This window comes from Pteropus alecto, unplaced genomic scaffold (genome assembly GCF_000325575.1).
Source record: "Pteropus alecto unplaced genomic scaffold, ASM32557v1 scaffold78, whole genome shotgun sequence".
Taxonomy (NCBI): Eukaryota; Metazoa; Chordata; class Mammalia; order Chiroptera; family Pteropodidae; genus Pteropus; species Pteropus alecto.
This window is the reverse complement of record NW_006443124.1, coordinates 5,222,084-5,241,491: the sequence shown is the minus strand read 5'-3', so window position 1 is coordinate 5,241,491 and position 19,408 is coordinate 5,222,084. Positions and strand designations below refer to the sequence as shown.

Here is a 19,408-nt window from a genome sequence, read left to right as displayed (position 1 = left end):
AAAGAGGTCATTACTCCCTGCCCCAGAATGGCTTCTCTCAACCCACTCTCTATCCTCATATGAACCAGCTGATCCAGCAGTCTTGGGGGTGCAGCCGGAGTTGAACGCAGGTCTGCCCTTTGGAGCTCCTTGCACTTCTTATGCTGACTGGGGGTTGTATCAGGTAATGCCTCTTGCACACTTGGAGGTAGGCAGGCTCTCATGTCTGATTGCTTGGGGTCAAGATCTATTTGAATAAGATGAAAAATAGGAATGGATGAGGTGAGAAGGAGGTTTAGGGGGCCCAAGGATCCCTGTCATCCCCAGAAGATGTTAAGAAAAGGACATTTATAACATGCTTGTCTCAGTTCTGGATGCCAAGCCACCCTCCTCCATTGCTTGCCCCATTTCTGTGACTTTGAGGAATTAACGTCTCCAGTCCCAGGACTCTGCCCCTTCAGCCATTCCCTAGCACAAATGGTTCTCTGTCAGTAAGTGATTCCTTACTCACCTGCCACACAACCCACCTCCCTCTTCAAGCCTCAGGTTCCTCACATGTAAAAATGAGGGATTGAAACGATTGTTCTGTATATTCAGGCACTGGCCAGTGATGCCCATCATGAATTGTTTGCAGTATGCTGCTGTCAAAAAAGCTTGCAATTCTATGGCATTCAACAGTGCCTGGTCTACAGGGCACACTTTCCTCTCTGTGCCTAAGCTTCTTCATCTATAAGTGGGGAGAATAACAATCTATGTAGGGGGTTCTTGTGACAATTTAAGGAGACAGCATCACTGAAAATGCTGGGCAAGAATAAAAGCTCCATGTAAATAGGTCAGTACTGTTATTAACCTCTCTAGGGCTTGACCTTGGAATGAGGTCACAGAAAATCCTGTACCAGGAATGATGTGAGTTCAGCTCCTCTTAGAGATGCGGTCATAGAGCTGCTGGTTCACATTATCCATTTGCTTTTTGATTTAGGCCAGTGGTTCACAAAGAAAGGGATACTGACCCCTAGAGGACATTCTAGGAATCTCTGGGGGAGTTTTTGGTTGTCACTGATTGGGGAGTCCTCAGGCATTTTGGGTGGGGAATTAGGAATTGCCCCCACTTTCCACATTCCTTTTGAATGTCCTCCCCCAGCCATTCATAGGGGTAAAAAAGTGATTATAATTACCTGAGCCTAAAATTATCTCTAATTTACACAAAAATGTGAAAAGTTTTTGCACTGACTTTTCTAGCAAGAAATCAGTGCTAGTTGTTTATTTTGCTGGTATCTGAGTGACCAAACAATACAGCTGAATTAGTCAGACTTTGCAGCTGTCACATTCAAGGTGAGTCTGTGTAGGTGCAAGCAATGGGCTACTTCATTGAGATTTCTAAAATATTTGCATATTTGATAAAAATTATTTTTAATCACTTTCTCTTTTATATTAATTAGAGTATTGACTTTCTTTAAAGAACAAATGTGCAGATAAGATACCCGTGAACTTCATTTCAGGATAGTAAATGGGTATTAACAATATTTGTTCTAAAAAGAAAATATTGGTTGTGAAAGGGTCGAGAGCTACTCACACAAGATATTCACATGAAAAGCCTTTCTGTAGCCTTTGTAAAAATGCTGTTCTAGATACTGTTACATATAAGATTTCTAGCCAGTGCCTGAATAAAGCGTGATAAATTTCTCTTGTAGTTCAGTGTTAGGAAGATTGGCTCGTGACTATCTGTTATAGGTACTTCCTTTTATTAGACAATAACAGGTGTGGGATTCATGTGTACCCTTTTTGTATTCACTGCCAGGAAGCTCACAGTTAAGTTTTGGTGCTCATTTGCAGTGATTACCCCTAGCCCAGCATTTTGGGAACAATTATTTCTTTTCCAACTTGATTTCATTATGGGGCTCTTTAATCATTCTTTAAATAATTACTTGTATCTATGTCTCTTATTATCTTTAAATCTTTCCTGGAAGTAAGGGGAGAACAATTAGTGTAAAACTCAAAATCATACCTGCAGTTGCCTTCTTAATGCTTCCTGAGTCTGGAAGTCTAAGTCAGAGGTGCCTGGAAAGCCTAAGGCAGAGCTCAGGTGGTTTTGTTCTGCAGACTCCATCTCTCTGATACCTCTGCCTCTTCCCCTTCAAAAGCCCTCACCCCTCCACTCCAGATGGGCTGTGGGCATTTTATGGGGTAAAATCAGGCTCAAGCTGTCAGGGCCCACTCCAGGTCTTGGCTGGATTGTGGTGGTCAAGGGTCAGGGAAGGCACCCCGGCTCCAGGATTAGAGAAGCCCAAAGCTCCAACTGGAGAGACTCTCTTCACACACACTCCCCTAGCATCTTGTCTGAAGCCCTCAGAGCAGAAGCTTTGAAGCTCAAGCTGGGACATGCGACTGACCCCTTTCTGAACCCTGGGTCCACTGGCTCTCATCCTAGGCAAGAGACTTCTCTGAGCTTCAGTTTCCAGAAATGAGAACAATACCTACCTGAAAGGGCTGTTGTAAAGACTCACTGAGATAACCTGCAAGGTGCCAAGGCAGTGCTTAGAACATAGCCAGTGCTCAGAAGCTGGCAGTAGCTGCTCATCCCATTCCGCCTGAACTGGTATCACTCATAGGCCCATCTCCGCCCCCTGCAGTGAGCTCCTGGAGGCAAGACTGTGCATTAAATCACAGCTCCTCACTCAGAAACTCAGTGACTGTGGCAAATTGCTTAACCTCTCTGAGCCTCAGCATTCTTACAATAAAGTGGGAATAATAAAATATAACTCAAATTTGTGATGTGAGTAAAATTCTTAACAGTGGTTATATTTAGGTAAGGCTATTATGAAAATTTTATTTTAGGTTATTTTTACTCTTGTGAGCATTTTCTGTGCTTTTCTATAACCAATATGAATTATTTATGTACTTTAAGTCACTTTTCAAAATGTACTTTTTCTAAAATAAATATTTAAATTTATTGAGTGCCTGCTACATTTTAGGCATCACGCTGAGCACCTTACATATATTATCTCATTGAATTCTTACCACAGTCCCCTGAGGAAGACAGTATTTTCACCCCTATTTTATAGATGAGAAAACCAAGGCTTCTATTTGCCCAACTTGTTGTAAGTGAATCTATACGTGTGATAAAATTTCAGAAATGACACACACACACAAACACACGCACGTAAATGAGTGCATGCATGTAGAAACTGGTGAAATCTGAATAAGGCCTGTAGTCTAGTTAACAGTATCGTACTGATGTCATTTTCCTGGTTTGATATTGTACTATCTTTACATAGATGTTACCATTGGAGGAGGCTGGATGAAAAGTACCAGCCAGAGATCTCACTGTATTTTTTATTTTTGTAACTTCTGTATTGTTTTTTCTATAATTAAACTCATATAGTTTTTAAAAAATAAGTTAAATAAGTTTTTAAAAATTAAATGTTTTTTAAAAGCTTGTAATAAGAATTATATAATTACACTGTGCCTAGCACAGTGGTAGGATACAGCTAGCATTTCAACATATGATAGTTCCTTTCTTCTCTGCTCTGGGAATGACTATTTTCATAGCTATATGATAATAACAACCCCCCTTATTGTGTTTATTATGTACTAGGCCTATTTTACATGCATTCTTTCGTTCAATAAAGCCCATGAAGTAAGTACTTTTATTATTTCCCTTTTGCTGATTAAAAAAAAACAAACGAAACAAAACTCAGGAAAGGCTTTTCTCAAGGACACCCAATAAGCCTGTGACTGAGCCAGGATGAGACCCCAGTCTTAGAACTCCTGGACCAAGGTACTTTCCAGTGCCCACACCCAGGGCTGCTCACCCACACAGCACACCTCACCGGGCCCTGTCTGGGAGATCACTGGTACTCACGAGCTGACCTATGGGTTCCTCCTCGTGTCTCTCACCAATCTGCCCAGCTCAGGGCACTCAGGGCCCAAGAGGGGAAAGTGGGGCCTGGGGAGAGTAGAAGCATGGTAGTCCTCCACTGCCGGCAGCCTTGGGAGCCAGGGTAGTTGGTTGGGGCCACAGAGAGGGCAAGGCAGACCCTCTGAACTTTGGCAGGAGTTGGGGTGGGAAGGGCGGGTGTGCGTGTGAGGGAGGGTATTCATGCGAAGCCCATGCTCTCGTCCCCCTCAGATTCCCTTGAATCACTTGCCCCTGAGCTTGGGGCACATTCCTGAAGGGGGTGGTCACAGGACTCCAGGACTTTTCAAGCCCTAGGCCAGTTTCTATTCCTCCTGGAACTGAAACCAACTCCCCCCCGTCGGACTCAGCACCTTGTCCTCAACTGGTAATAATAATATAGTGACTCACTCCTCTAATTCCTGCCCTGTGACCTCCTTGGACTTGGTAAATCAAAGTCCAGACTGGGGTTGGTGGGGAGGGCCAGCCTGAGTCCCATTTTCTCAGGGAGATGGATCCCAGGTATCTACTGGGAGATTGGACCCACATTCAGATGAGCCTGCTTGGCCCTCTCTCCCCATCCCTGTTGCGCTTCCCCAGCACTCCATCTCGCCAGGACGGTCGGCTGTGGACCAGGGCAAGGTGGAGGATCAAGGACCCTTCCTTGCCCTTCCACCTTCTTGGCGCCCTTGCACCCCGCCGTTCGGCCTACGGGAGAGGCCCTATCGATCCGGTCCGCGGGGCGTTGCGCCCTCGTGTGGCCATCAGGAGAAGCGCATTTCATTTCCCAGGCCCTCCCTTTCTATGCGCTCATTGAACAGGTATTTATGGAGCGCCTCTAGGTGCTTAGGGACAGCGATGAAGATGATAGATAAAATATCTGCTCCGTGAGAGGTACTTTCCTCTGTGTGTGTATGTGTGTGTGTGTGTGTGCGCGCGCGTGTGTGTAAAAGCAAGCAATAAACGATAAATAAATAACCAAAGCAGTTACTGGTAGTGATAACTCCTAGGAAGAAAATAAAACAGAGAAATGTGATGGAGAGTGACCAAAGAGGGAAACTTAGGGCAGGGTGAAAATGGAAGGTTTCCTTGAATAGATACTGTCTGCAATGAGACTCACATGTGGGATCCAATCATGAGAGGATCTGGGGGAAAGCTTTCCTTGCAGAGAGAAAAGCTACTACAAAGACCCGTAGGCAGGAGCAGGCCTGGCAAAACAGACAAAGGCCAGTGTGGCTGGAAAGGAGTGAGCGAAGGGAAACTGATATGAGATGTGGTGGGAGGGTGGGAATGGGCTGATGACAGAGTTTAATTTTTCTTCTAGGAGTAATGGGAATATATTCGGTGAGTTTTGAGCACTAATGTGGCTCAACTGCCTTTTTAACGGACCCATATGGCTACTGTGTGGCACATGGACTTTGGGCAAGGAAGAGTGAAAGCAGGGAGGTTATTGCAAGAAATTAGAAAGCTATTGAAAGAATTCAAGTGAGAAATGATGGTGGCTTGGGTCAGGTAGTTATGTTGGAGGTGGGGCGATATGGTTGGGTGCTGAGTATAGTTTGAAGGTATAGCCAGCTGGACTTGGCAATAGCCCACATTCTGCTTTACTCGTTTAGCCCAGGAACTCCTTTACACACATGCACCCTAGCTGGGGGGCTGAGTGAGGATGGAGGAGGGGCAGACCCCAGGGACAGTTAAATTGAGGGATTTCCAGGTGTTGTTGGACAAAGGAATGTGAGACTCAGCTATTGTGTTCTCCATGAACTGCCTCCACTTTCCATCATTAGCTCATTTAATGGGCAGGGCCCCTGCCTGCTGTCTCCCTTACCCTGCCTAGCTTCTATAGACCCAGTTATTTATTAGGTCTCTGTTGTCCAGATGAGCGTCCTCAGGCTGTGTTGGTGACACCCAAAACAGGCCTGGGTGTTTGGTGTTTGTATGTGATACAAAGTAGGGGGCAGCATAATCTGGGGAGAGCAGTCCTCAGACCCAGGTTAACAACTTACTCCTGTTTATTTACACAAAACACAGTAAGGGCAGATCTGATCCCACAGAAAATGCACACAACACTTTGGTCCCAGGTTGGGCATTTTTTTCTGGAGAGCCTGGGAAAGTTCAGGCTAGCCTTATACTCTCAGGCCAGTGGGGGCTGGGGAAAGCAGGCAGGGGAGGAGGTGACCCGGTTGGCTCTGGAGTCAACAGGCCTTGCTCTGTTTGTGTTGTGCAGCATTGGGTAGGGAGGGGGGGCTACATTATAAATGCAGTCAGACTGAGAGTCCCTGGACTCAGAACCTAGGACTGCATCAGTCCCAGAGGCCTTACCAGGATGAAGCTGCCAGGCCAGGAGGAGTTTGATGTCTCCAGTGCTTATGAAAATGTGCCCACAGGAGAGCTGGACAGTGGCCCTGGCTCTGGCCCTAGCCCTAGTGGCTCCTCAGACACTGAGAGCCGGGAACTAGGGGTAACCAAGGACCCTCTCCTCTTCATTCAGCTGAATGAGCTGATGGGCTGGCCCAAGGCACAGGAGTGGAGGGAGACAGGCAGGTGAGTGAGACCCAGGCCAGTTTTATGGGGTCCTTTCTCTCCGCAGCTGGGGCTTCCTCCATGTGTCCAGCGCTTCCCACGGTATGGGGTGTCCTTACCCCCAATCAGGAGCTCCCGTCTGTGTCCCCATTTCAGGCCCTCATCTTCCATAATGCTTGATCTTCTCTGCAGTCTAGTTTTGAGTTCCCTAAGACCCAAGACGAGGGGTGACTGTCCGGGGAGGGGCATACTCTGTACCACTGGGCCCACAACTCTCTCACTGCCTTACCTTCCCTGGCTCTCCTGTGTCCCCACTTCTGGACCTGGGAGAGATGCCCCCAATAACACGGTCCACTCCTCTCCACCACAGGTGGGTGCTGTTTGAAGAGAAGCTGGAGGTGGGTGCGGGCCGGTGGAGTGCCCCCCATGTGCCCACCGTGGCGCTGCCCAGCCTGCAGAAGCTCCGCAGCCTGCTGGCCGAGGGCCTTGTCCTGCTGGACTGTCCAGCTCGGAGCCTCCTGGAGCTTGTGGGTATGTTGGGAGCCTTTGAAGGGAGGGCCTGGACAGCCATGCCACCATTTCTCTAAGAAAGTCTTGGAATTTCCCCCCAAAGTCTTGGAATTTTCCAGAGCCTACCACATCTACCTTAGGGATTACCCATCCCTGTCATAGGGGGAGATGAAAAAACAGTGAGGAGCAAGTTCACTGGCCTCTGTGTTCCCAGGGCAAGGGACCTGGGCAGAGGGGTCAGGGGAAGAGTTTGGGGGCAGGAAGCTGTCAGGAAAGAGTTGGAGCTCCACCTCTGTTCTCCAGAACAGGTGACCAGAGTGGAGTCGCTGAGCCCGGAGCTGAGAGAGCAGCTGCAGTCCTTGTTGCTGCAGAGACCCCAGCACCTCATCCAGAGCACAGACACCAGGCCCTGTTGGGGTGAGAGCCCCCTCCCTGAGCTCAAGACCAAAATCCCCAGGGTGGGAGGGTCCCAGATCTCCCCTGCACCTTCCTGGACCAGGAGTGGCCTAGCCTCAGCTCAGACCTCAACCCAGGACTCATGGGCAAGAGGAAGTGGGGGTGATGATGAGGGAAGAAGAATGGAGAGGCTAGAATCATAAAAGCCAGAGCTGTGTGAAGGGGTGTTCTTGGTAGGCACTGTGCTGGGAGCTTCGCATGCATGTTTCATTTAATCTTTACAAGCACCTGTGAGGTAGTACCACAATTACCCCCATTTTAGTGATGAGAAAACTGAGCCTCGGAGTGGGGAAGGGTGCGCTCCAGTTTTCACAGCTTGTCAGTGGCAAAGCTGGTCAGGAATCCTTGGTGGATCCAGTCCCAAAGCCTGTGTTCTTAATCACTGCAAAATCCCCATTTGAAGGGTCTGCGCATCCAAGAGAGCCTTCTCACGATGGGGAAGCTCCCCTGAAGGAACAGGTTTGTGGCCCTTCCTTGGTCAGGGCTGGGAGAGGGATCAGACATTAACAGAGGCCCACCCTTCACTGGCCTTATCGATTTCCTGCCAACATCTCCCTCTCCCCAAATAATCTCTCACCTCTGTGTTTCTGTGAACCCCCATCCAGCGTCAGAACTCCCTGAGACAGAAGCTGCCTCCAGGGGCTGAGGTGGGGGCCGTGCTAGCAGGAGAGCTGGGCTTCCTGGCACAGCCACTAGGGGCCTTTGTGCGACTGCGGGATCCAGTGGTGCTGGGGCCCCTTACTGAGGTGTCACTCCCCAGCAGGTGAGGCAGCTGAGTGGAAGTCAGGGGTCCTGGAGCCCAGAAGGGCCTTTACTGGGGAGGGGATTAGAACTCTGGTCCAGTTCTCTCAGGATGTGTGGCGATGGTGCTCAGGGGTATGGAGAGGGTGGAGTGGTCAGGGCTGCAAAGTAGGTGTGCATGAGTGTTTGGGGGGCTGATAGGGAAGTCAAAGGTCATGGCTGCCCTATAGGATAGCAGCCTCTGACCCTCTCTGGGGCCTGGTTCCTTCTTCAGATTTTTCTGCCTCATCCTTGGTCCCCCCACACTGGGAAGGAGCTACCGTGAGATGGGGCGTGCAGTGGCCATCCTCCTCAGTGACCCGGTGAGCTGGGCAGGGGTGTGTGTGTGTCTGTGTGCACTTGAACACATAGGCTCATGTCAGTATGTGTGTGTGGACTCTGTATGTGTGGCTGAGTGTAGTAATCAGGCAGAGTGTGGCTTTGTGTCTGTGAGTGCAGGCCTAAAGTTTCCTCGGTTGGTACTGTAGCCTCCTTACCTTGCACAGTGCTGGCACAGAGTAGGCACTCAATAGATACTAAATGCATATACTAATAAATGAATGTTTGAGTGACTTTTCAGCCTATGTGACCCATGTGTGTCTAGTTTTGACTGTGAAAATGCATTTAAGAGTCCAGGTCTGCATTTACTGCCTCTCTATCCCCAGCAATTCCAATGGTCAGCTCGTCGGGCCAGCAACCTTCATGATCTTCTGGCAGCCCTGGACGCCTTCCTAGAGGAGGTCACAGTGCTTCCTCCAGGTCGGTGGGACCCAACAGCCCGGATTTCCCCGCCTAAATGTCTGCCCTCGCAGCACAAAAGGTATTTGGGGTCATCACGCCATACAGATCCTTCCCCACAGCCTTGGGCCCAGTTCCACTGCTGAGGAGGAGAGGGAATCCCAGGAAAGCTAAAGGGATTACTTACCTTTGAACTGGGAGCCCGCCGGCAGAGACACAAACAGCCGCCAGGGGGCAGGGCGCCATGAAGCCGGTGCCTAGTCACAGACGGGATGGAGATCCTCAGTCAACCAGGGTTCCCTTTCTCCTCAGGCTCCCCTTGCAAATGCAGGAGGCCACGAGCCCCTCTGCCTGGCGTAGGGCCGGGGTTGAGCACAGGCACAATCACATGCCGCACGCGCCCAGCCCAGAGTTGCAGCGGACCGGCAGGTGAGGCGAGCTACAGTGGGAGCAAGGGTCGGGGTACAGGGAGCAGTCCCAGGAGCACTGAGGTGTGTGCTAGAAGTGGGAGGGGCTCACCGGGCCATAGGGACACTAACGGGGTTAGGGGAATGGGGTGTGGGAACCTGGATCATTGACGACCCACGGGCGGGAGGCTGTTTGGGGGCCTTATCCAGGACGTGCGCCGGAAGGCCTCATGGTACCCCAGCGACTTCTCGGATGCCCTGCACCCCCAGTGCCTCTCGGCAGTGCTCTACATTTATCTGGCCACCATCACTAACGCCATCACTTTTGGGGGGCTGCTGGGAGAAGCCACCGATGGTGCTCAGGTGGGTGGGTAGGTGTAACGAGGCAGGCACAAGCTTTGGTGTCCCTCCAGCCATGCCCTTTGCGGTTCCCTGGGGCTATGGGTGGGCTGAGGAGGCTACCTGGAGGCTTGGGTTCCTGTGCTGAGGACTCCAGGGTTCTTTGCTGACAAGCCCTTTCGGCTTTTAGGGGGTGCTGGAAAGTTTCCTGGGCACGGCAGTGGCTGGAGCTGCCTTCTGCCTGATGGCGGGCCAGCCCCTCACCATCCTCAGCAGCACTGGACCAGTGCTGGTCTTTGAACGCCTACTCTTCTCCTTCAGCAGGTAGAACACCTTCACCTCCTCAGACTCACTACCGGTTCTTTGCTGACAAGCCCTTTCGGCTTTTAGGGGGTGCTGGAAAGTTTCCTGGGCACGGCAGTGGCTGGAGCTGCCTTCTGCCTGATGGCCGGCCAGCCCCTCACCATCCTCAGCAGCACTGGACCAGTGCTGGTCTTTGAACGCCTACTCTTCTCCTTCAGCAGGTAGAACACCTTCACCTCCCCAGACTCACACCCTCAGCCTGGGCCTGGCAGAGTCAATAGGAGAGAATGGAACTGTCTGGCTCTAGGGGCACCTGACCTGGGTTAAGTGGGGAGCAGAACAGTCCTGCCAAGCCCTGCCTGTCTCTCACGCCATCCGCCTTCCCCCCTAGAGATTACAGCCTGGACTACCTTCCCTTCCGCCTGTGGGTGGGCATCTGGGTGGCCACCTTTTGCCTGGTGCTAGTGGCCACGGAGGCCAGCGTGCTGGTACGCTACTTTACCCGCTTCACTGAGGAAGGCTTCTGTGCCCTCATCAGCCTCATCTTCATCTACGATGCCGTGAGCAAAATGCTGAGCTTGACCTATGCTTATCCCATCCAGAGGCCTGGCTCTCCTGCCTATGGATGCTTCTGCCAATACCCAGACCCTGGAGGTGGGTGAAATAGGGAACATGGCAAAATGAGGAAGGATGAAGAGGGAGAAGGGTGTCACCTTACTGTTCCCCCACCTCCATAACATTAAACAAAATGCTGAGTACTTACCCAATAACCAGCAGCAATCTTCTCCCACTCTGATTCTGAATCATGTGAAAAATAAGTCAAATGAGCAGGCCCAATATCCTCTTTATTTCTGACAATGCTGATAGAACATGGTTATATCTATGGGTGAATGGGCTTCCTAACAATGAAACCCAAGTTAGGTAGGCTTACGCACCTAGTCATGGCCACACTGGACAGGGACTGTCTTGCCCCAGAAGAGCAGAGTTAGATGTGTGCACAGTGCAGGCAGCTTACTCCTGAAAGAGGGGGAGAAAGGGGCAGGGCCAGGCACACCCAGCTTCTTCTCCCAAACTCACTAATCAAATAAATCACTGGTCTTCCCCTGGGTCTGAGTGACTGATCAGGTGGAGAGAAGCTCAGAGTATCTACACTTGAACACGTCCCTCCATGTGGAAGGAAACGCCAGGAAGGATACCTGGGGAAGAGGTATCCTTCCAAGAGTGCCAGGCTCTGTGCTGGGCATGAACAGGACCAGTTCTGGCACTGGTGGAAACCCACAGATTTGTGTGCTCATTGAGCAACCATTTGCATCTGCTCTCGCTTGTCCTGTGCTGGGCATCAGGGATACAGATAGGAAGGGAATTTGTAGGGGCAAGAGCATGAGACAGTGTCCTGAGGAGCACAGACATGGTAGCGAGTGGAGTCAGCAGATGAGTCAGAACTAAGGACTCTCTCTGGTTCAGCTGGACCCATGAGATTAAGCTCCTCAGGGGCTGGAGAAGGTTCCCAGGGGAGGGGCGTACACCCAAATTCTTCTCTGCTTCCCAGGAAATGAGTCTCAGTGGACAAGGACAAAGCCAAAAGGCAGAGATGACATCTTAAGCATGGTGAGTGCCTGTTCCTGAGAGTCTGGAAAAGAAAGGGTGGAGGCCAGAGAAGTCAGTGCTTCCTGGCTCTTTCCATCCTATAGGCTAGAGAAACCCGCAGAGGTCACTGAGGCCCAGACATCTGGTATGGCTGGGGACCCTCTGTCCTGGGGCCTTTGTATCTCAGTGGGCATCAGTGGATGTTTATTCCGCTGCTTATAACCTCATCCCTGACCACTCCTCCATACAGGACCTGGGCCTAGTCAATGCATCCTTGCTACCGCCACCTGAGTGTGCCCAACGGGGAGGCCACCCTCGTGGCCCGGGCTGTCACACAGTCCCAGACATCGCCTTCTTCTCCCTCCTCCTCTTCCTTACCTCCTTCCTCTTTGCCGTGGCCCTCAAGCGTGTAAAGGCAAGCCGCTTCTTCCCCTCTGTGGTGAGTGTCACCTCTCATTCTGTGGGTAAGGAAATAGCTCTTGGCAAGAAGAGGATGGTGGGCCTGAACCTAACTGTGTGTCCGCTGTGTGGCCAGGTGCGCAAGGTGCTCAGCGATTTCTCCTCAGTCCTGGCTATCCTGCTGGGCTGTGGCCTTGATGCCTTCCTGGGCCTAGCCACGCCGAAGCTCATGGTGCCCAAAGAGTTCAAGGTGAGCACTAGGAGAGGGGAAAGCAAGGCCAGCAGACAGGACTCTGGAGGAGGAAGATCCATAGGTCCCATACTTCTCTAAGCTTCCATTTCTTCACTCATAAAATAGAAATAGTAATGATAATGGCCTCACAGAGTTGTGAGGATGAATGAGGTCTTGCTCCAGACACACAGTGAGCACAGAATACTCGGTAGCTATTATTATATGTATGGAGTTAAGAGGATGGGTTCTGGTCAGCCAGCTCTGGGTTTGAGTTCCAGTTCTACCATTTCCTAGCTGTGTGACCTTAGGCAAGTTAACCCACATTTCTGAGCCTCAATTTATTCATCTATAAAATAGTTCCTACCTCATGGGTTATTTTGAAGTTTACAGAATATGGTGTCAGGCACTTATCACAGACCTCACTAAATGTTAACTATTGTTATAGGTCCTCCCTACTCATTCCACTACTCCCCACTCTCTTCTTTGACCCCGGATTACCTGCTCTGATCCAGTAAAGCTGGAGCTTCCTCCCCAGGCATGACAGTGCACAGGACAAGGCTTAGCACTGACTTGGCACCTAGACTTTGCCTGTGTCTTTGGAGACCTCCCCTCTGGCTTCTTCCAGGACAGCAGGGGGACTCCAACTGAGGCAGCCTCAGGGGCTCAGAACCTGAGACAGCAACTGGGGCCCCCTCCCCCACACAGACGCTAGTAATTCAGAGCAGACGCAGACACACCCAGCCCTGCCCCTGCCCCTGCCCCTGTCCCAGATTGAGGCAGGTCTGAGCCTGAGTTGCCCCACCCTGGATGTTGAGGAGTGGTGCTTAGGGAGGAGAGCTCTGTACACCAAGAAGTATGGGCAGGCCTCATCTACCACCTCCTCCTCTTGCAGGCAACGAGGGACCTTGAGAACCAAAGTCCAGAGCCCCTGGCTCCAGCCCAACCCCCAGGCTGGTCCCCCTCCTTCTGTCCTCTTTTAAGGCACTGGGGTGCTTTGAATCAGCTGTGTATGCACACACATTGCTCTCACCTAGCATCCGGGGTCTTGGGGGAGGGCTTGCGGTAAAGGGGGTTATGGAAGAATGCCAAGGCTACAGTGTGCAGGTGAAGTGCTCTTAGGAGACCCTCTCCAACCTGTCTATGGAATGCCCTCCCCCAGCCCACACTCCCTGGACGTGGCTGGCTGGTGTCACCTTTTGGAGCCAACCCCTGGTGGCTGAGTGTGGCAGCTGCCCTGCCTGCCCTGCTGCTATCTATCCTCATCTTCATGGACCAGCAGATCACAGCAGTCATCCTCAACCGTGCCGAATATAGACTGCGGGTGAGACTCTAGGCCCTGGACCAAGGGACAGAAGTCCCAGGGTGCATTCCAGGCTACCCCTCTCCCACCCCAGAGGGCTAGCCTGAGTTAGCTTCATCCTCATTGCCCCACCACTACCTGCAGAAGGGAACTGGCTTCCACCTGGACCTCTTCTGTGTGTCTGTACTGATGCTGCTCACGTCAGCGCTTGGGCTGCCCTGGTATGTCTCAGCCACTGTCATCTCCCTGGCCCACATGGACAGTCTTCGGAGAGAGAGCAGAGCCTGTTCCCTGGGGGAGCCCCCCAGCTTCCTGGGCATCAGGTGAGGCCAATATTCAGGAGGCTGGAATGAGAGGTAGGCGGCAAGGTCGGGTAGCAGGGGACAAGGCAGAGTTACCTGGGCAATTTAAATTCTAAGCTGGTGACCCCAGAGGGCTCTCTCACTGCCCCATGACCACTGCAGTGGGGTAAATGGGAGGGTTCTGGGCCCTCAGATGGGTGTGTCAGATCCTCCCTCTCCTCTTTCAGCCATGGGACTGGGAGGGCCCTCCAGAGGAGCAGCCAGGGCTGAGTGAGGGTGAGGTGCCACCTAATAATCCCCACGCAGTGTAGAAGTGCTGCACTGACGTTACAAAGTTAACTATCACAAAAATAATTTTGTAACTGTTGGAAACACAGTCTGTCCAAAGTATGTGAAATCAACTTTGTAAACTGAATGAAAGTCTTTATGGCAGTATAAAAATTGCTAATGGAGAGGCCTGGGACCCCCATACTGAAGTGCCCTGCCCCTTCCTCTCTACCAGTTTTTCACCAAGCTAAGCCCCACTCCCTGCCAGGTGAATATTGGGGGAGCCCTCCATTTCCTTCCTGCCAGGGTCTGTAGTGGTATCTGGCTTGCATCTCCAGCCTGGGCAGCGCAAGGCACCTCCCAGACCCTGGCTAACTCCTCCCTGTCCCCACAGGGAGCAGAGGCTGACAGGCCTGATGGTGTTCCTCCTCACAGGGATCTCCATCTTCCTGGCACCTGTACTCAAGGTACCTGTTAGACAGGCTGGCAGGGGCAGGGCAATAATAATAAATACAGTCAGAACCAACACTGGCTGAAAGCTTACTGCATGCCAGGCACTGTATTCAGTGCTTCATACTTGGTCACATTCAATCTTTACATTAACCCTGAGCAGCATACATCTTTTACAAATGAGGAACCTTGAGGCTGAAGAGGCGAAGTAGCTTACAAAGACCACCAAGAGAGCTAGCTTCTCAGATCTACCTGAGAACCCACACTCTTACCCAGTGGGCTTTCTACCCAGTGGACAGGGTGTAGGCATGCCACCATCCCCTGGGGGCCAAGCACTGCCCTGGCTCCAGCCTCCCCAAAAGCCTTAGTTTCAGAGTGTGATCCTCACACCCCAGAAAAACTTTGAGGCAAAAGCCCTTCACTTCTCCCTCACCAGATGTTTACAGAACACTGTTTTGTGTAAGGCTCTGCTAGGCACCTGGGAATAGTGGAGGGTAGTTACTGAAAAAGAATATGGAACCAAGCCTAGGTAAGCAACACATACACAAGAACAAAAATTAAGTAACAAGTAATAGCATAAAGGTTCAACAAGCCGAGACAGCAGAGCAGTCAAGGAGGGCATAGAAGTCATCAGCAGGAGCATGAGAGGTTAGAGGAAGGAAAAGTCATGGAGGCTGGGTGAGAGTGGAGTAGTCGAAAGAGCCAGATGGACCAGATCAGCTGCTTACTAACTAGGTGCTTCTCATTCAGCAGATATTTACTGAGCATAAGCCATATGCCAAGCACTGTCCCAGGAACTGGGGACATAGTGGTGATCGAAAGAGATCACATCCACGCCTTGCAGTCTGGTGAAAGGAGACAGATTAAAAAATAAATAAATAAATAAAATAGGAGAATCTCAGATAGTGATCATTTCTATGAAAAGTAAAAGAGGGTAATGATAAAGAGTGCCAAGGGTCTACTTTAGATTGGATGGTCAAGGAAGGCCTTTGTGGGGGATCAGAGATGAGTAGTGAGAAGTCGGGGCATTTTAGGTGGAGGGAAGTAGCAAAGCAAAAGGCCTTGCAAGGGGCAAAAATAAACTGGGGCACGTTGAGGGAAGGAAAGGAGACCAATATAGCAGGAACAGAGAGTAGAGGGGAAAGTGATAGATTGGAGAAGTCGGCCAGATAATGGGCAAGTTACTTAGTCTCTCTGAAACCCAATTTCCCCATCTGTAAAATGGAGACAATTATAGAATTTACCTCACCTGACCAACTGAAGATTCAATGCAAGTGGGAAAGGAAGAGATAAACCTGAGTAGGCTTAGATGCTGGGGTTGGAGCCTAAGGGGGCAGGGGTACCTGGGCAGCTGGCAGAGGTGAACTCCTTTGCCACTTCCCCACTTCTTTCTACCAGTTCATCCCAATGCCTGTGCTCTATGGCATCTTCCTGTACATGGGGGTGGCAGCAATTAGCAGCATCCAGGTGAGCCCATCAAAATCACCACACAACCTCCCTTCTCCCCGCTTTTTTTCTTGCTTGTACTTCCTGCCTACACTTGTCAATTCCCTTCCTGTCCTCTTTTCCTGTTTCTCCTGGGTACAAGGACTCTGCTGTCATGCTCTGGGTGAGGAGTGGGTCAAGAGAGTCTTCTGACCACCCCCAATGCTGGTCTTTAATAGCTAACACCCGAGTACCCTGCTTTCCACCTCTTCTTGTTCCCCTAGTTCATGAAGAGGGTGCAGCTATTACTGATGCCACCAAAATACCAGCCAGACCTCCTGCTCTTGAGGCATGTGCCTCTGAGCAGGGTCCACCTCTTCACAGCCATCCAGCTTGCCTGCCTGGGTCTGCTTTGGATTGTCAAGTCTACCCCTGCAGCCATCATCTTCCCCATCATGGTGACTCAGGGTTGGGTGGTATCCTGGGGGTTCCTGGGAGACTCGGAGCCTGGGAGGGTGGCCAAGGCCTCCATAAGAGGAAGACTTCCCTCTCTCATTGGCCCTGGCCCTCTGCATGGTTGGGAATCCTAGGACAAAGAAAGATGGCTAAGAGATGCCTACAGGTGGGCTCATCCTGGGATACCCGATTCAACTCCCTTCTCAACCTCTTTGGGTTGATCAACCACAGGTAGGGATATAAAGCCCAGAAACAAACAAACAAACAAACAAACAAACAAACAAACAGAGGCCCTGGAAAAGGCAATGCTATCACTTTTGTTACTCAGTGAGGTGATAACATAGGTGGCTTCTGGCCTTGTTCTTATTGAGGAAATTAAGAGCCACAGGTTTTGCCATAGGACCAATCTGGTTATCACAGTCGAGGGCCTCAGTTTCCCTCTCTGCGCAATGGGAATAATTAATATATCTAGGAATGTGTTAGCATTCAATGAAATGATACACAATGCCTGGCACATAGGAAGTGCTGAATAAATGTTACTGTTGTGAGTGATCCTGCTGCTGTTGCTGACAGCCCTGGGCTTTGTTTCCATCCCTGCAGTTGCTGGGCCTGGTGGGGGTCCGAAAGGCACTGGAGTGGGTCTTCTCACCACAGGAACTCCTCTGGCTGGATGAGCTGATGCCAGAGAAGGAGAGGAGCATCCCTGAGAAGGGGCTGGCGCCAGAGTACTCATTCAGTGCAAGTGACAGTGAAGATGTGAGCTCCAGGATGGGCCCTCTCAGGAGACGGGGACAGGGGTGGGGAGCGCGCTCTCATCTGGGAGTTGTCCCTAAAGTCTAACATCTCTATTAAGCCTGAAGATCTGATCAATAGTCACTCCCCTTCACTCCGTATTGGCATAGGCACACTGAAGGTGTGAGGGAAATCTTTCTTCTTAGGGCCGAGGGCCTGGTCTGTGAGCCCGTGGGAGTGGAAAGGACTGGGCCACAGCTTTAGTGGGCTGTCTTTCTCAACCCTGATCTTTGCCTTTGTCTTAAATGTGGGTATTTGTGTCCTACCACTTTCAGGGGCCCTTTCTCTCTGCTGTCTCTCTGTCTCTTCTCAACTCATCTTGGGATCTCTGTTCCACAGTCAGACCTGATGTATCAGCCAAAGGCTCCTGAAATCAACATCTCTGTGAATTAGCTGGAGTCGAAGTCTGGGAGTGGAGTCTCCAGGAAATTGAGCATGAGGTGAGGGTGTGAGGGACATGCCCCTGGCGTCGAGGGTGAGTGTGGGTGTGGGAGCTCAGACCTTGGAAACCGCCACTGTTTTCTCTTCATGCTCCAGTCTCTCATGAACCCAGAGTCAGGGAGGGGTGTAACAGCCTCTTCAAAGGGAAGAAAGAAACAAGTGAGGGTACCTGGGCTTGGCTCCCTGCAGCACTGAAGCCTGGCCAGTAGAGGGAGCGCAAGCTCACACCAAACAGGCTGTGGAGCTGGGAGGTGGGGATGGGAGGGGTGTGATGACAAAAGAATGGGATGGAGAGGGAGAAGGGAGAATAAATCTCCCTGTTGCTTTCCTTTGCCTTTGGAGGCTCCTCCCTGGACTGCTGAGAACCAAACTCCAAACAAATGGAGAGATTCTCTCTCGCTTGCCTCTTCTGCCATTCTGTCTGGGCACTGGGACTCTGCTGCCATGCTCTGGGCGAGGAGGGGGCCAAGGGGGGTCTTCTGATCACCCCCAATGCTGGGCTTTAATAGCTAACAGTGACACTCTCCAGACTACCTATTCATCCATTTATCTGAGTACTTAGGGAGTATCAAGGTACTAGAGATACAGTAGTTTAGACAATCATGGTCCCTGATCTCAGGAAGTTAAAATTCTGATGAGAAAGGCAAATAGGCAACTGTTAGAGTGGGGTAGTGTGGGCTACAGGAAAGCACAGGCCAAGTGAGCAGAGGCCGCTAAGCCCTTCTTAGAGGGCGGTAAAGGTGGGGTGGTGGGAGTTGGCAAGGCTTCCACAAGGAAGTGGTCCATAATTTGAAATCTGAAGAATGAATAGAAGCTAGCCAGGACAAGCTGAGGGCACAACATGTGCAAAGCCTGGAATTTTCCCCCCTTGATAAGCTGAGTCACAGAACATCCTCCTCTCCATGCATCTCTGAGCCCAAGAGCCCCACCACTTGCAATAGAAACTTCTGGAGGCTAGAGGGAGAAAGGGCGAGTCAGCAGCTGGCCCAGAACAAGATCTCCTGGGCTTTGCTCTGTTCTTTGCCCTACTGTGTCCCTGAACTCTTGCTCTGACTCCACCATGCCTTCTCTCAGTTCACAGGTGTTTACTCAGGAAGTCAGGACATTGTTGGCCTTTCGCTTAACTGCCAGATGCTCAATCAGCTGGGAACCTGGAACAATGGGTCAAGACTGGAAGGCAGCTGGCCAAGACCTCAGTCACCCTCCTGAGCTGGGGCGGAGAGTGACAGGCAATAAGTAGGTCTGCTTTGTGATTAGGAAAGGCTGGTAAGCCAGAGGAACTGACCAGGTCTCATTCACTCTCTGCCCCGTTAAAGGGACCTGAATCTAGAGGCCCTTCCCATTTTGAACTTTCTGCCCTCACAGATTCTCTTTTACAGAATTGGGGGGTTGTCAGGGAACTCTTTTTGGCTTGCGAAAGGGAGAAAAAGTCCCCCTTTCCAAAATAAGTATTCCTCTATTTGAAAGTTTTTTTCACATATAAAAATGTTTTTTAACCACAAAAGTAAATGAGATTACTGCAAAATACTGAAATCTACAGAATGTATAATTTTGAAATGGAAACCATCCTAGAGATAACCAGTATTCACACTTCAGTGTATATTGTTCGGATTTATTTCAATGGACACATGAACATTTTTATTAAAATGGGATTACACTGTTGAGTTCTACAACATGCTTGTCCCCAAATATGTGTTGGATATTTCCCCCAAGTCGGTATATATATATCTACCTCTTTCTTTTTGTCATCTGCATAGAATAACCTTGTGAATTGAAAAAATGTCATATATACAAGAGTATAAAAAATGTTTTCTGCAAATGCAAGAA

General features: G+C 50.5%; 1 protein-coding gene across 2 annotated transcripts; it reads left to right on the top strand.

Moving 5' to 3' along the window:
- Positions 1 to 6,143: 6,143 nt before the first annotated feature.
- On the top strand, positions 6,144 to 17,640 carry SLC4A9 (solute carrier family 4 member 9). Of its 2 annotated transcripts, none has more exons than XM_025040569.1 (21): positions 6,144 to 6,417; positions 6,695 to 6,928; positions 7,211 to 7,324; positions 7,767 to 7,822; positions 7,969 to 8,126; positions 8,379 to 8,466; positions 8,809 to 8,963; positions 9,194 to 9,310; positions 9,477 to 9,651; positions 9,818 to 9,951; positions 10,322 to 10,584; positions 11,480 to 11,538; positions 11,768 to 11,956; positions 12,053 to 12,166; positions 13,308 to 13,469; positions 13,593 to 13,771; positions 14,412 to 14,484; positions 15,866 to 15,934; positions 16,177 to 16,350; positions 16,949 to 17,104; positions 17,480 to 17,640. In XM_025040569.1, exons 1-21 carry the CDS (start codon positions 6,201 to 6,203, stop codon positions 17,531 to 17,533), a joined length of 2,940 nt encoding a protein of 979 aa, XP_024896337.1. In that variant the 5' UTR covers positions 6,144 to 6,200; the 3' UTR covers positions 17,534 to 17,640. The 2 variants fall into 2 exon arrangements, with proteins under 2 accessions (XP_024896337.1, XP_006923085.1); XM_006923023.2 differs by having other exon boundaries at positions 6,144 to 6,418; positions 6,768 to 6,928.
- Positions 17,641 to 19,408: the final 1,768 nt, after the last annotated feature.

What these genes read in the sequence shown, in the direction of transcription:
- SLC4A9 (XM_025040569.1), top strand. Translation starts at nt 6,201, where the DNA reads ATGAAGCTGCCAGGCCAGGAGGAGTTTGATGTCTCCAGTGCTTATGAA. An exon ending in AAGCTCCCCTGAAGGAACAG is followed by an intron (nt 7,823 to 7,968) that starts GTTTGTGGCCCT and finishes ACCCCCATCCAG; the next exon opens with CGTCAGAACTCCCTGAGACA. An exon ending in GTGCAAGTGACAGTGAAGAT is followed by an intron (nt 17,105 to 17,479) that starts GTGAGCTCCAGG and finishes TCTGTTCCACAG; the next exon opens with TCAGACCTGATGTATCAGCC.